Here is a 12,105-nt window from a genome sequence, read left to right as displayed (position 1 = left end):
ACTACAGAACAAACCCGAACCGCGGGGAAGTGTTCCGCCATGTAGAGCCGCCAAGTAGAGCCACCAACCTGCTCCCACCACCGATGAGATGCTTTTCCTGGTCAGCAGAGAGCAGCAGCTCTACCGTCAGGAAGCTGCTTGACTTTCCTGCAAACAAAATCTTCGTGGATTCTGACTCCCTCACCCTGGTTTTCAATTCTTCTTACCTCTGCTCATCCCTATGGCTTGCTTAAGGTGCCACAGAGCCATCCTCTCTCGTGAACCCCATCTTTTCTCTTCTTCTCCCCCTGCCCCGACTGCTTCTGCTCTTTCCCACCATTCAGAAGTCACTGAGGTACTAGGAAACAATTCCCCCAAAAGGCAGTCAAAAGTCTCTGCTGTTGCCTAACTATAGGCTGAATTTGCATTTAAGATTAAATTCTGTCAAGCAGGTAAGTTCCAATGGCAAAAAAGCTGAACAATTGAAATTTTTTTGACACAGGATGCATACATATTTTATTTTGGGAAATACATTAAAAATTGTTTCTTAGTCTAGGATATCTATACAGAATTCAGAATATGCAGAGTGCCCTTTTAAACTCAAGAAACATTTGTCAAATGTACAAAAACATAGAGAAACACTTGTTAATCAAAGCACAGTAAATGGATGCCATTTTTCAACAGTTCAAAACAGTCTCTAAACCAGTGCAAATTTTATTGCATTAAAGAAAACTTCCCAGCTCACTTAATAAAATCATAATTTATTCACACTACATCCTTTCATCCTCATTACAATAGTTTATTTTAAGCTCCTAAAAGGAGTTTAATGTGCTTCTAAAAACAGCAAACAATCCCTTTTATTTGCACCATTGATAGATGCAGACTGAAAGAATAAAAACCCCATCCGTTTCTCTCCTCATATGCATCACAATATACAGCACAGTAGAATACAGAAACAGAGTCCAATTAAACCATTCAGTTTCAAGACTTAAAAGGTGTCTTACAAGGGTGTGTGTTTGTTTTTTTAAAAAGGTCCACAATGAAAAGCTGATATACAGAAGGCACCTTAAGGTTTTTATTAGTTCAAAGAAAAAAACCTTTGTTGAAAATGTACAGTTATGTGAACAAGATGATCTGCTTACCATTTAATGAAACAAAGTTATCTGCATTGAAATAATTGTTGAATTAAGTTTTAAAAAGAGAAAACTACCGAGTGGATTCTTCAGTTACTTACATTTTAACAATCTGTTTTAAAAAATATAATTTCTATTATCTAATTTAATATACATTTTGAAAATATCCCCTATGTTGCAGTTATTCAAGGAAAGCAGTAAACTCAATGAAAGGTATATTCCTCTAGCTGCAGCAATACAAAAAGCCATTAATTCACAGTTAAAATGGAATAAAATTACTCATTCACAAGTGCAATGTAGCTTGAACTTAACCAACGTGAAATTCCACTAGGAACAAGACTAAGTTACTTGCAAAACAAATGAGTTTAGTTTGAAACCCATATACTAAATAAAATATTTTCCATTAAAATTGTATTGTCTAAGGTTGAGTTATATAAAATGTGAAGACAGGATATGACTATAAGTAACATACAGATGTTTCTAGTAACATGTAAAAGCTGGTACCTATTACTGTGCCAATACTGCAGCCACATCAGTCTCCTATAGCTACGGGGTTTTGAAAGTTGTTATGTCTTGGTAATGTGCCAGAATATATTTATAATTCATAAAGAAAAACTTTGTCACTTAAGAATCCTGATTTTAAACCTTTAAGACCCCATTTGTTGTTTTAATTATACAAAAAATAGCTATTTTGATATGAGCACACAAGCTATATGTAACTGTTTCACAGCTGGGTGAAAGGTGCAAGATGGTATCTTCTCAGCATAACTGACTGAAGCTCAACATCCTTAGGGCAGCAATTCAAGGAAGCTTCTCTGTGATAATTGTTACTCCAACACAAACTTTCTAAGTTCTTGGGCTTACCTGAAATTCATTAACATTTTGCATCCACATATGTAGTCAGTTTGGTTTATACCCCCACTCTGTGCACACATTGCAGGTTTTGAAGTTAATACTGATCTGCAACCATTTTCTTCATGTTTGCACATGAGAATTCCAAAATACACACCAAAGAGCCATCTCCTCCTGAACACTGGCTGCTGAGCTACTAGAAAGAGTATCTGGAGGCAAGAGTTTTGCAAGTGAGCAAAATGCTACTTTTTCTGCTTACGCTGAGAGGAAAACAGAACCAAGATCAAGCTTATCCACACCCCTCCTTCACAACCCTTTGTCCAGTTCATTCATGAATTATGGATTCAGATAAATTTGGATTACTAGGAGCGGGGTGTCAAACAAATTAGAAGCATTTGTAGGTAACTAAGTCATTCCTAGGTAGCCCAAGAAGTTCATGCTATTACTAACTTGCAGAGAAGAACTTAGAACTTTAGTGCCCAATTTTCAGAGAAATAAGTGTTTGCAATGCACTCACAAAAAACTTTTGAAGACTTTTCCCTGTTTATTTTTGGCCAGATTTTCAACCATACGAGCATCGAGCCATGCTAAGCTATTTCATGCCATGCCCTTTTCTTATGTGTGCTCACAGTTCTTTTAGCATTCAAATTAGGGGAGCCTACATGTCAGAAAGTTTGTGTAGGAAAACCTGCAGTCTCTACCTGGTTGTAGGAGGAGACCTAAAAGTCAAAGGAAGAACAGGAAGTGCCATCATGCATTTGAAAGGAGAGAAAGCAACTAGGAAAAAAATACTCAGTTCTTAATTAGTTTCAAATTTTTGTGAATTTTTTTCTCCCCCCAAAAAGCATCTCCTTAGATGAAAACTTAATAACAAATTGCTTTCAGAGATCTCCCTTTTCATTTGAACTATGGGTTTCATTCAAGAACCAGCTGATTAGTTAGCTATTAAAAACTAGGCATTAAAAAAATCCAAATTAGAAAGAGTAAGCACTTACTTGTCATTCTATATTGAAGAATTAATTTCAATAGGCAGATTCAAGATTTCAAGTAATTACATGCAGGACTTCTACCACTCTGAAATCCAGGTACATACAACAGGAAGAGAAGTTAATTTGTAGTGTACAGAAACACCAATGTGCAGGAGCAAATCAAAGCAAGTTCAATCCTGCAGCTGTCCTTTTCCCCTCAGGCTTTAGGGTTTTTTTTGTTTAGTGTATATACCTGGGGAAAGTCTAACATTTAGCACGAGATGCTGTGACACAATCTGCTTTGCTGTTTCTACAACACTACTGCCTGATTAATTTGTATTTTCATCAACAGATGGGAAGGTTGTATTGAAATGAAGGTGATCTGCTTACAGAATTGAGTTTATAATAATATTATTTACAATGGTTTAAAACAATTTGAATGTCACCAATTATCTAAAACAGCACTCACTGGACAGATTTTCTTTGCAATTTAATGAGCTGGGAGAATTTAAGGACAACTAAAAATTGATTCGTTGCAAGCTGCATCACATAATCATATAGTTTGTCCATTTAACACTCAAAAATTGTCTTTACATAGCTATATGTTTAAGATCAGTATAGAATTATACAGGAAAATTTGCCGTTTTAATTTGTAGAAGTATTAAGTTGTTTGGACAACTGCTTCAGAGAGACTTTTACTTTAAAAGGATGGAACCATGCATGTCAATTATGTAATAGAAAAAGAGAGGAAAATATGAAGAATCAAGCTCTACTCTTCCATTGTGATGTAGGTCAGGTATCAGCAAGCAACTATGCATAAACTCAAAGAATAAAGAATGAGAAAAGAGTCAGTGTGTGATTTCTTGCTTTTAATTGTTGAGAAAACACAGTATTTTCATCAGGAGAGAATCTGTCCAGGCAATATCCCCATATTAACTTAGGATCAGCACTTTTAGACAAAATACAAGGAATCAGTCTATGATGCAAATGTATTTTGTCACAAATAGTGCAAATCCTTTGTTTTAGCTTCATGAAAAAACAAAAGTTGGTTTTGTTGTTTCATGTAGAAGCTGTTCCAGACAGATTTTCATCCCTCATCATTTTCAAGAACAAAAACTTTTAAGAAAAAGACTAGTATGAAGTAAATACATTCATACTCAGATGCGATTATAGTTTTAGCTATCCTCCTTTAACATGCTACAAATCTTACTCTTTTTTTCTCTAGGAATAATTCCATCAGAAAAGCCACACCATTAAATTTCAGCAAAAAACCTGCAATAAATCTTATCGTATTCCTCAAGTAACAGAAACATTTAAACTGTTGACCAGTATCCAGGCCCTTCTTGCCAAGACTGACTACTGTAGTCAATTAGGTATGTGAGGTGAGGAAGTGTCTTATCTACTAGAAGCAATCCAAAAGATGGATTCATCTTTTCAGATCATACACTCAAGCACTTCATTTGTGCTAATATACACTTTGAAGAACATACTTAGAAATACATTTTAATTGAAATATTGAATTTGGACTATCAGTGCAAAATAAGTAACCCACAGGCTAGCATGAAACCATGGGAAAGGGTGATAAAGAATTCAAGGAAAAGACAGTTTTTTAGTATACATGCATACAGTATAAAGCATAATTTTTTCAGACAGTATCTGTTTGACAAATGTTGCATGTATCCTAATGCCATTTAAGCTTCCTATCTAATTTTTAGAAAGCCATCCATTTCTGAGCTGCTTAGTGTAGACGCCTATCATTCTTTTGGAGAAAGCGGCAGTACATTCATAGGATATTCAATTTGTCAGATAGAGAATACAGAAAAACTGAGTGTAAGGTTCTGGTTTTTACAACTGTAGACATACATTATGAAAAGGTCAGCCAAAGATAATTGAGAACACTGATAGGGACGAGAGTCAGGAGAAGGGTAGCAATTTTAGGTACTGTGATCTGACAAAAGCAACTACATTGCAACTTCCAATCCAAGACTCAAATATTTACATTCATACATACATACTGCACACCAATAAAAAGATCCCTGTTTAGATAAAGGTCATTTTAAAGAAGTAGTGAAGAATCTAAGTGTTCTGTGGCAGGAAAGGTATTTCATTAAAATACACAAATATTGGTTGCCCTTAAGAACGTCACTGACTACAGGCTGCTATTTAAACATCCCCTTTTGAACAACTTGATATTGTAGGGGAAGGATTTGAGGAAGGAAAAGGAGAAGTATATACAGGAGAAAAAAGCAGATCAATCACTGAAACCAACTCACCCTATTAATTCAGTTTTAAAACATTTTAACGTACTTTACACTGTGTCTCATGAGATGAAAGACAAGAATATATGTTGTAGCTCAATGAAATTGCTTTGACAAATTGCTCAGTTATCACCTTTTGGGATTCAAAGTGTATATATCACCGTGCTCCTGGTTTGTTGACCTCTGCTTTTGTCTCACTGAAGTTTAGCGTGCATCTTCCTCAGTTTTATATTAAAGGTGCTCCAAAGCACTTCCTACAACACTCAACCCTGCTGCTTGGTGGAGCATCTATTTTCTGCATCTTCTCAAGAACATCCTTTGGTAGATTTTTATGTGCAAATCTGTATTCATTATCAAAGACCTCTGGAATAGAAAAAGCATAGTTGAAGTTATTTAAGAAACTCCGTACAGGGCACACTACTGTTCCTATAAAATACTTTTGGTAATTGTTATATAATAACAAAATAATTATCTTAACAGCCACTTATTTTTTTTTTTTTCCCCAAAATGCATCCTCTCTGAGAACCTGAAAAGCATCTTCACATTGGAGCATCACAACGCATCACAGTGGATGCGCGTTACTTCTATCACAGTTCAGTTTGCCCGTTCCCAGGGTATTTCCCCTGTCACATCCCATAAGGGAGTTCCTTTGCTTGCATAGTCAGGGCAGAGGAGGTCAGTAAGGGCTGGGCAATCAGGTGGCTAGATGACATAGGTCTAATATGTGGGTCAAAGAAAGATGGACAAGGCTGGGAACAAGTTTTCAGACATGAGGAATTAAAGCTTCAAGCTAATAAACTTTGTTTAAAATCACTGATTACTGGTTTCAAACAAAGTAAAAATTAATGGTCCCATCTAAATTACATTTTCATAAAAGCAACACCTACTTGAAGAGTGACAGCACAGTACTTTTCACTAAAACACAGCAATTGAAAAGTTACTTAGAAACTCATGGAAAGTCAATTTTATACACTAGTTTTCATATAAAGTATTAATATATTTCATACACAGGCACTATGCATTTCACAGTATTTTTTACTTACCAATGTCAATGTTCTCTCTTCCAAGAGACACCAGAGACAGGAAAAGAATTTCTCTGTAAAAACTCCTAGGAAATATTTTGAAGGGCAGGTCAGTGAAAGCACCAACTATCCTAAGTTTAGAAAGTCAATATTGAAGATGCTAATATTCCATTATGTAGTTTCTGCAACTGTTCTGTTAATCTTGCTAGTGAAGAAAGTGAGCAATCTACATGATTCCTAGCTTAAGGTTTTCTCATGCCTGAATATTTTTCCTTAACACATGAAGTTATATTATCGCCAAACCCAGCAGTTACATTTTCTACGAAAAATCCCTCTGCCAAATGTGCCACAAAAACTCCAAAAAAACAAGAAATATAAAATTAAGCACCATTTATTTATTAACTCATTCCTGCCTGAGGGTGAAGTACAGGGGGCAGGCTTATTTGAGATCACCCATACTTTGTTTTTTGTTTCAGAATGTCACGATCTATCTCAGAACTGGATTATCACTAAGCAACTAAATACTAATTTTTTTCCTTGTGGAACTCAGAGATTCTTCTCTAGGCAGATTAGTTCTCGTTTCTTTTTAGTAACTACAAACCACAGAAGCAAAGATGACTTAGCATGATAGACTTCAAACACATCTTGTATCTGCTGTAATTTACTTCAGAGGCTGTGCTTTTGTACAAAGCCCTCTTTGAATAGTAGTGCAGATGGCAAAATGTACCATACAAGTGTTATTTACATGTCTCCCTTTGTTTGTGGATCATGCTGTATCCACTTTTCTTTGCCAGTACTCCAGGTTGATAGAATTTCAATAGGTATACCTAGGTAGTTTGCAGACTATTCCAGACACCGCAACAGGATGCTGCACACTTGTATTTATCAATTTGCTAGAATCTGGAGCAACACCAAAATCTGCATAAGTCAATATCTGTGTTTTTCTTATCCATTTGTAAAATGTCCATTTTGATTAAAGAATTACATTTATCCATTTGATTTGGATGAATTATGCATCTGGCTACACAGTGCATCTGTTTGTAAACATGGGCATAAACAAATACACACAGTGTTTGGTGGACACAAATGAAACCGAATATTCCCGAGAGGTCCTTATGGAATTATCATTATGAAGCGTATACAGACTGATCTTAATTTAACTTTGAGTGGGGAGAAAGTAAGAAGAGATTACCCCTTTACCTTTGTCGTTTCACATCTGGCTTAACTTTCTCTAGAAGGAAATTGATTGGTTTAGCAACATCATTGTGTTGAATACTTATTTTGATGTTCTCCAACAAAGTGTTTGTTGCCTGCTGATCTTCTGCCACTGTAGAAGGTCTCTTTTCAGAAGAATCTGGGAAATGCAACAGTATAGATTATTAAAACAGTAAAGATGTTTTTTTCATTTTAATAAGCAGAAGGTATTTCAGAAAGTGAGATATATATACAGAACCTCTACTCAATCTACAGAAATTTGTTACAATGGAAAGGCTTTTTCTGCTTATAGTCGTTACTCCACCACAAAACTGACAGGATGCATCAAGTATCCATGTGCGAGAGCTCCCACATGACAGAGAAATACAAGAGTCTGAAGAGAATCCAGCATCAGATGTTGCCTGTGATGGTTTGTTAGCTCAGATTTATTGCTGTACTTAAGTTCACTCCAAGAAGGTTATTTTTACACAAAGGAAAAGAAATAAAAAAAAAGAAAACACTGTCATGTTTCTTATCAAAAGAAACTTTTCTTACCAAAGCCCTTCTTAAAAGCCACCTACAATGCATTGATAACTTTGGGCTACATATTGAAATAGATAATGCACAGTTGCATCAAACGGGAAAGAAAATTATCAAGACATTTACCCACCATGATTTGTTGTTTACATTGCCACTTCCAGGATAACACTGAACTACTATTCTTTGGAAAACAGTGACTCATGAGGGAATAGTAAGTCCATTTACTGCCAAAAAAAGGCGGCTACAGGTTAGGCAGCAAGCACGTGGTGTGTAAATGAAATGTAGACCAAGGCTAGTAATTATAATCACACCAACCTAAAATTTTCATAGAATTTACATATATGATGGTTTACAAATGTAATTTCCTGTTTTCCAAATACTTTCTGACACTGCTGTAGAGCCTATCTACAATACTACTACTTTTCTTCCACATTTAAAACAGTCCTTTTGCTCCTTTATTTACATAAATACATATACTTATGCATCTTCATTCATGTCTGAATGCTTTGGGGATGCTTTTCATGTATTATGCTCAAATCAATGCTTTGGTAGAAGCTGAGGGAAACACCACATCTTATTCTGTGCTCTTGACTGTAATTTCCTGATGAGTCTGTTTATTTTTAGGACACTTTTCAATAAACCCTTTTTTCTTCCTTAGAACCAGAATTAGCATGCTACACAGTTTTTAGCATAGTTTTTAAAAGTTAAAACACAGACTGAGAAGTTTAGGTCAACAAAGTTTTTTTTTTTCTGAAAAGTTCTCATAACCAGTCTGCCCGTTTTTTCTTCCTTCCAAAACAAGTTATGGTAGACAATGGCTTTCTTGGAGCTCACTTTTTAACAGTCAAGTAGGCTGCCAAATGTAGATATTGATGGGACTTGTGACCTTTCATTCATTTATAGAAACACAAGGTCATTTTTTGTAATATAGTCTTCTTTTTCATGTCTGCATAGATATAACCAGATAACGCAGTGAAAATGTTCAAATCAGATGAAGCTTATTTAGCACCACATCTAGAGCAAATCCTCCCAGCCTGTTTATAAGTGTATGACATATAAAGAACAGAGAACATATCTTTTTCACACAGATCGGTAAAATATTTCCACAAATAAGTTGACATCAAGACTATGTTAAGTACCTAAGGGATTGCACGTGCTTCACACACTAAAAAAGCTTTCCAACTTGATGGGCTGTGTACACTTCAGACACTATAAAACAACTGTTTCTTTCCACATCTTCTGCTCCCTCTGCTTTCTGCAACATTTGTTTTACTTACTGAGATTTCTCCAAGATATATACAGGGGCTCCCCTGGCTCTTGGTGGAGGTTGATATTATCCCACAGAAGATGGATGTATACTAGCTTGCTATCTTGAGCAAGAGATGTCAAAGGAAGCTAAAAAACACGAGGAAAGGGAAAAAGTTTTAGAAACATCAGTACAGTCTTATTATTTAGAAAACTGCTCTTTCACTCATTTTGCAAACAAAAAAAGGTTTACTTTATTTATCTTGAATCCAACAAACAGGAACAGTTGACATCTTCTAGAGAACACTGCACTCAACCACAGCAAAGTCACAAGTACTGCAACATTCAATTGCCTTCTCTAGTTTAGCCTAAGGTATGAAGACCATTCAGTTTTCTACAGATATCTGAAGAAAGTATTTATGGGTATGTATCAGAAAATATTTTTTGTGCACCAAACACGTTACTTGATTTGTACTACTTATCATGCCACGCCTTAGTATTTGCTGACCTGATTAAGACTTGGTATGCATGTCTATGTGTTGGTCTTCCCCACAAGCAAAAGAATCTGTATTTGCATAAAAATATGAACCATTTATTTCCATTAAAAATATATGGCACTCAAAACAATAGTTCCATAACTATTTTATAAAATTAAGTGCCTCTGGAATCACTAATACCGTAAGAATTAGTGGGCAAGAAAAATTTACCACTAGCGTGTCAATTTAAAGTAGTGATTACAAGATATTCTCTCCCATCTTGTGTTTTTCCCTGCTAATGCATTGTATTTTTCCAGTATGCTTTAGATTTCATTAGTATTGGTCTTCAACTACATTTCTTGGAAAACTGTTCTTGGTTCTAGGTGTTTGTTTGTTTCAAATTGAGGGAGAGAATTTTAAAATTAAAGTGCATACAAGTAGATAGGAAAATACTACTTTTTCACATGCATCATATACAAATACCTATTGAATTTGGTACTTACATACACAAATCATATAGGTTTCAGAAAAACATCTGCTCATTAAAATGGGAAAAGCAGAATACTCAAAAGATAGCATCCATTCTACGTTCTTTTGTTCTATTCATATAGTAATGAAACTCAGTGGAGTTTGAATAGCAAAAACTATTAGTGGAAAAGAACAAAAAATATTGACCAATAACTTAAAAGGTTTGTATACTGAAGAATGTAATCCATACTATGTGGATTACAATGTATTGCAATTTCTGAGTTCTCCACAGACATATCTTGTTTCCTTCTATATATTAGCCTTCTGTTTAATGAATCTTATTCTCTGGCTTTTTAAAAAGAGAACAGCTTGACTAGAATTTGAATGCTGTTTTCACTCATCTTCCTTCAAGATTCCTTGCAGAGAACAAATCTACCTACTTGTATTATAAAAAAAAAAAAAAGGAACCTAGATCCAAGCTACTCAGAAATTACTTACCCACTTTTTTTGAACCCAACTCTCAAATTTAGCTTACTCTACTATCTGCAGTTCTAATACGAGGAAGCCACTTACCTGCACTCCTTCATTACAGTGTTCAGATGTTAGAATAAGTCCAGGTAAGTTGCTAGGTAGATCCAATCGTCGGAAATACCAAACTAGGTTCCAGAAAATTATGGGGTGTTGATTGATGAATTTGGATGTATGAATTACTTGCTCTCCCTCATTTTCCAACAGTGATTCAAGCTCCTTACGCAGTACCAAAGGGCTCAAGTAGGGTACAGATACAGGGAGAGGGTTAGGTCTTTTTATTAAAGGATCCTAAAAACAAAACAACACACACAAAAGAAAAATTGGGTTGTTTTTTTTTTTTACAAAATCTAAGATTTTTCTTCCAGAAATACTCTTCAGGATTATTTGCCCTGAAAAATCCTCCATTGCATAGTTTCTTTTGATATTTGGAAGAAGCTTCTGGAAGTGCTGCATACACAATAACTTTAATAGCATCAGCAGTTTTGACTGTTGAGGTGTTTTTTAACTTTAAAGAACTTTAAGCTCTTTCTATTATGTGAAAAAGAGAAGATGTTAATTTATTATAACTTGTTCCTGATTGTGCAGTTTCAAGCTACCTAAGCTGGTACTAAGCCAGTGGTGATGAAGATTGCAGAAAACTGTCAGTAATTACATCAGCTGTGGAACTGAATCATGAGTTCACATGTTAAGACAGCTTCTTGCCAATAAAAAGCACCAGGAGAGAGGAGAAACACTTTGTTTCACATGCAAGAATAATGCAATAGTCTCAATACTGCCTTTTACCGTCTCCCATCCACTCAACAGGTAAGCCTAACAGAATGTAGAGGAGGAGTATAAGTAATGCTTGGAAAAGGAACAAACTTCCACTCTTGCAACAGTGTGTTGTTTGCACTATTGTGTTTAGTCTGCTGTAGAAGTTGGGTTATTTTTAAAACAAACTTCCAGTTTTAGAAAGACAAAGACTAGCTACATTCTGCTAGAGAACATTTCAAATCAAGCAGCACTGTTTGTACAATGTACTGAAAAAGCAATTTTAGATTAACTGGACCAAGTTTTTTTCGTCATAAGAACATGAAAATATGCTTGGCCGTTCCCATTCCCCAAATGGACAAGAATGCTAGTAGTAGAACATTATTCATTCTAAGTTCATTGCATTCAATATTTTGCTGTCAACTGAATGTGCAGTTACTAGACTTACCACAACTTCTTGCAAACTATTTGGAAGACTGACTGTTGAAATGCCATGAGACGGTCTCTGGGAAAGATCAATGTTTTGCAGTGGACCTCCAACACTGTGGCTCCGAGTCAAGGACACTCCCCTTTTTGGTGGATTATTGGCAGGTGTCTTCATGGTTCTGGAATCTTTACTCTGTTCTCCTGCCACATCACTGTTTGGATTTTAGAAAAGAATATGCTAATATGAAACTATTCAGCATTCC

The 12,105-nt window shown here is 35.5% G+C and overlaps 1 protein-coding gene across 2 annotated transcripts in view; it reads right to left on the bottom strand.

The window, feature by feature from the left end:
- Nucleotides 1-482: 482 nt before the first annotated feature.
- DENND4C (DENN/MADD domain containing 4C) overlaps nucleotides 483-12,105 on the bottom strand; it is a 54,008-nt gene continuing 42,385 nt past the window's right edge. For both annotated transcript variants that reach the window (XM_009328071.1, XM_009328072.1), the window contains 6 exons: nucleotides 11,865-12,054; nucleotides 10,709-10,954; nucleotides 9,224-9,341; nucleotides 7,413-7,566; nucleotides 6,234-6,298; nucleotides 483-5,553 (listed from right to left, as the gene is read on the bottom strand). In XM_009328071.1, the coding sequence (XP_009326346.1) occupies nucleotides 5,417-5,553; nucleotides 6,234-6,298; nucleotides 7,413-7,566; nucleotides 9,224-9,341; nucleotides 10,709-10,954; nucleotides 11,865-12,054 (910 nt within the window). In that variant the 3' untranslated portion in view covers nucleotides 483-5,416. The remainder of the gene's footprint in view (nucleotides 5,554-6,233; nucleotides 6,299-7,412; nucleotides 7,567-9,223; nucleotides 9,342-10,708; nucleotides 10,955-11,864; nucleotides 12,055-12,105) is intronic.

The sequence above is a fragment of the Pygoscelis adeliae genome, unplaced genomic scaffold, assembly GCF_000699105.1.
Source record: "Pygoscelis adeliae isolate BGI_AS28 unplaced genomic scaffold, ASM69910v1 Scaffold45, whole genome shotgun sequence".
Taxonomy (NCBI): Eukaryota; Metazoa; Chordata; class Aves; order Sphenisciformes; family Spheniscidae; genus Pygoscelis; species Pygoscelis adeliae.
Note: the sequence above shows the minus strand (reverse complement) of the source record. Positions and strands in the feature narration are given on the sequence as shown.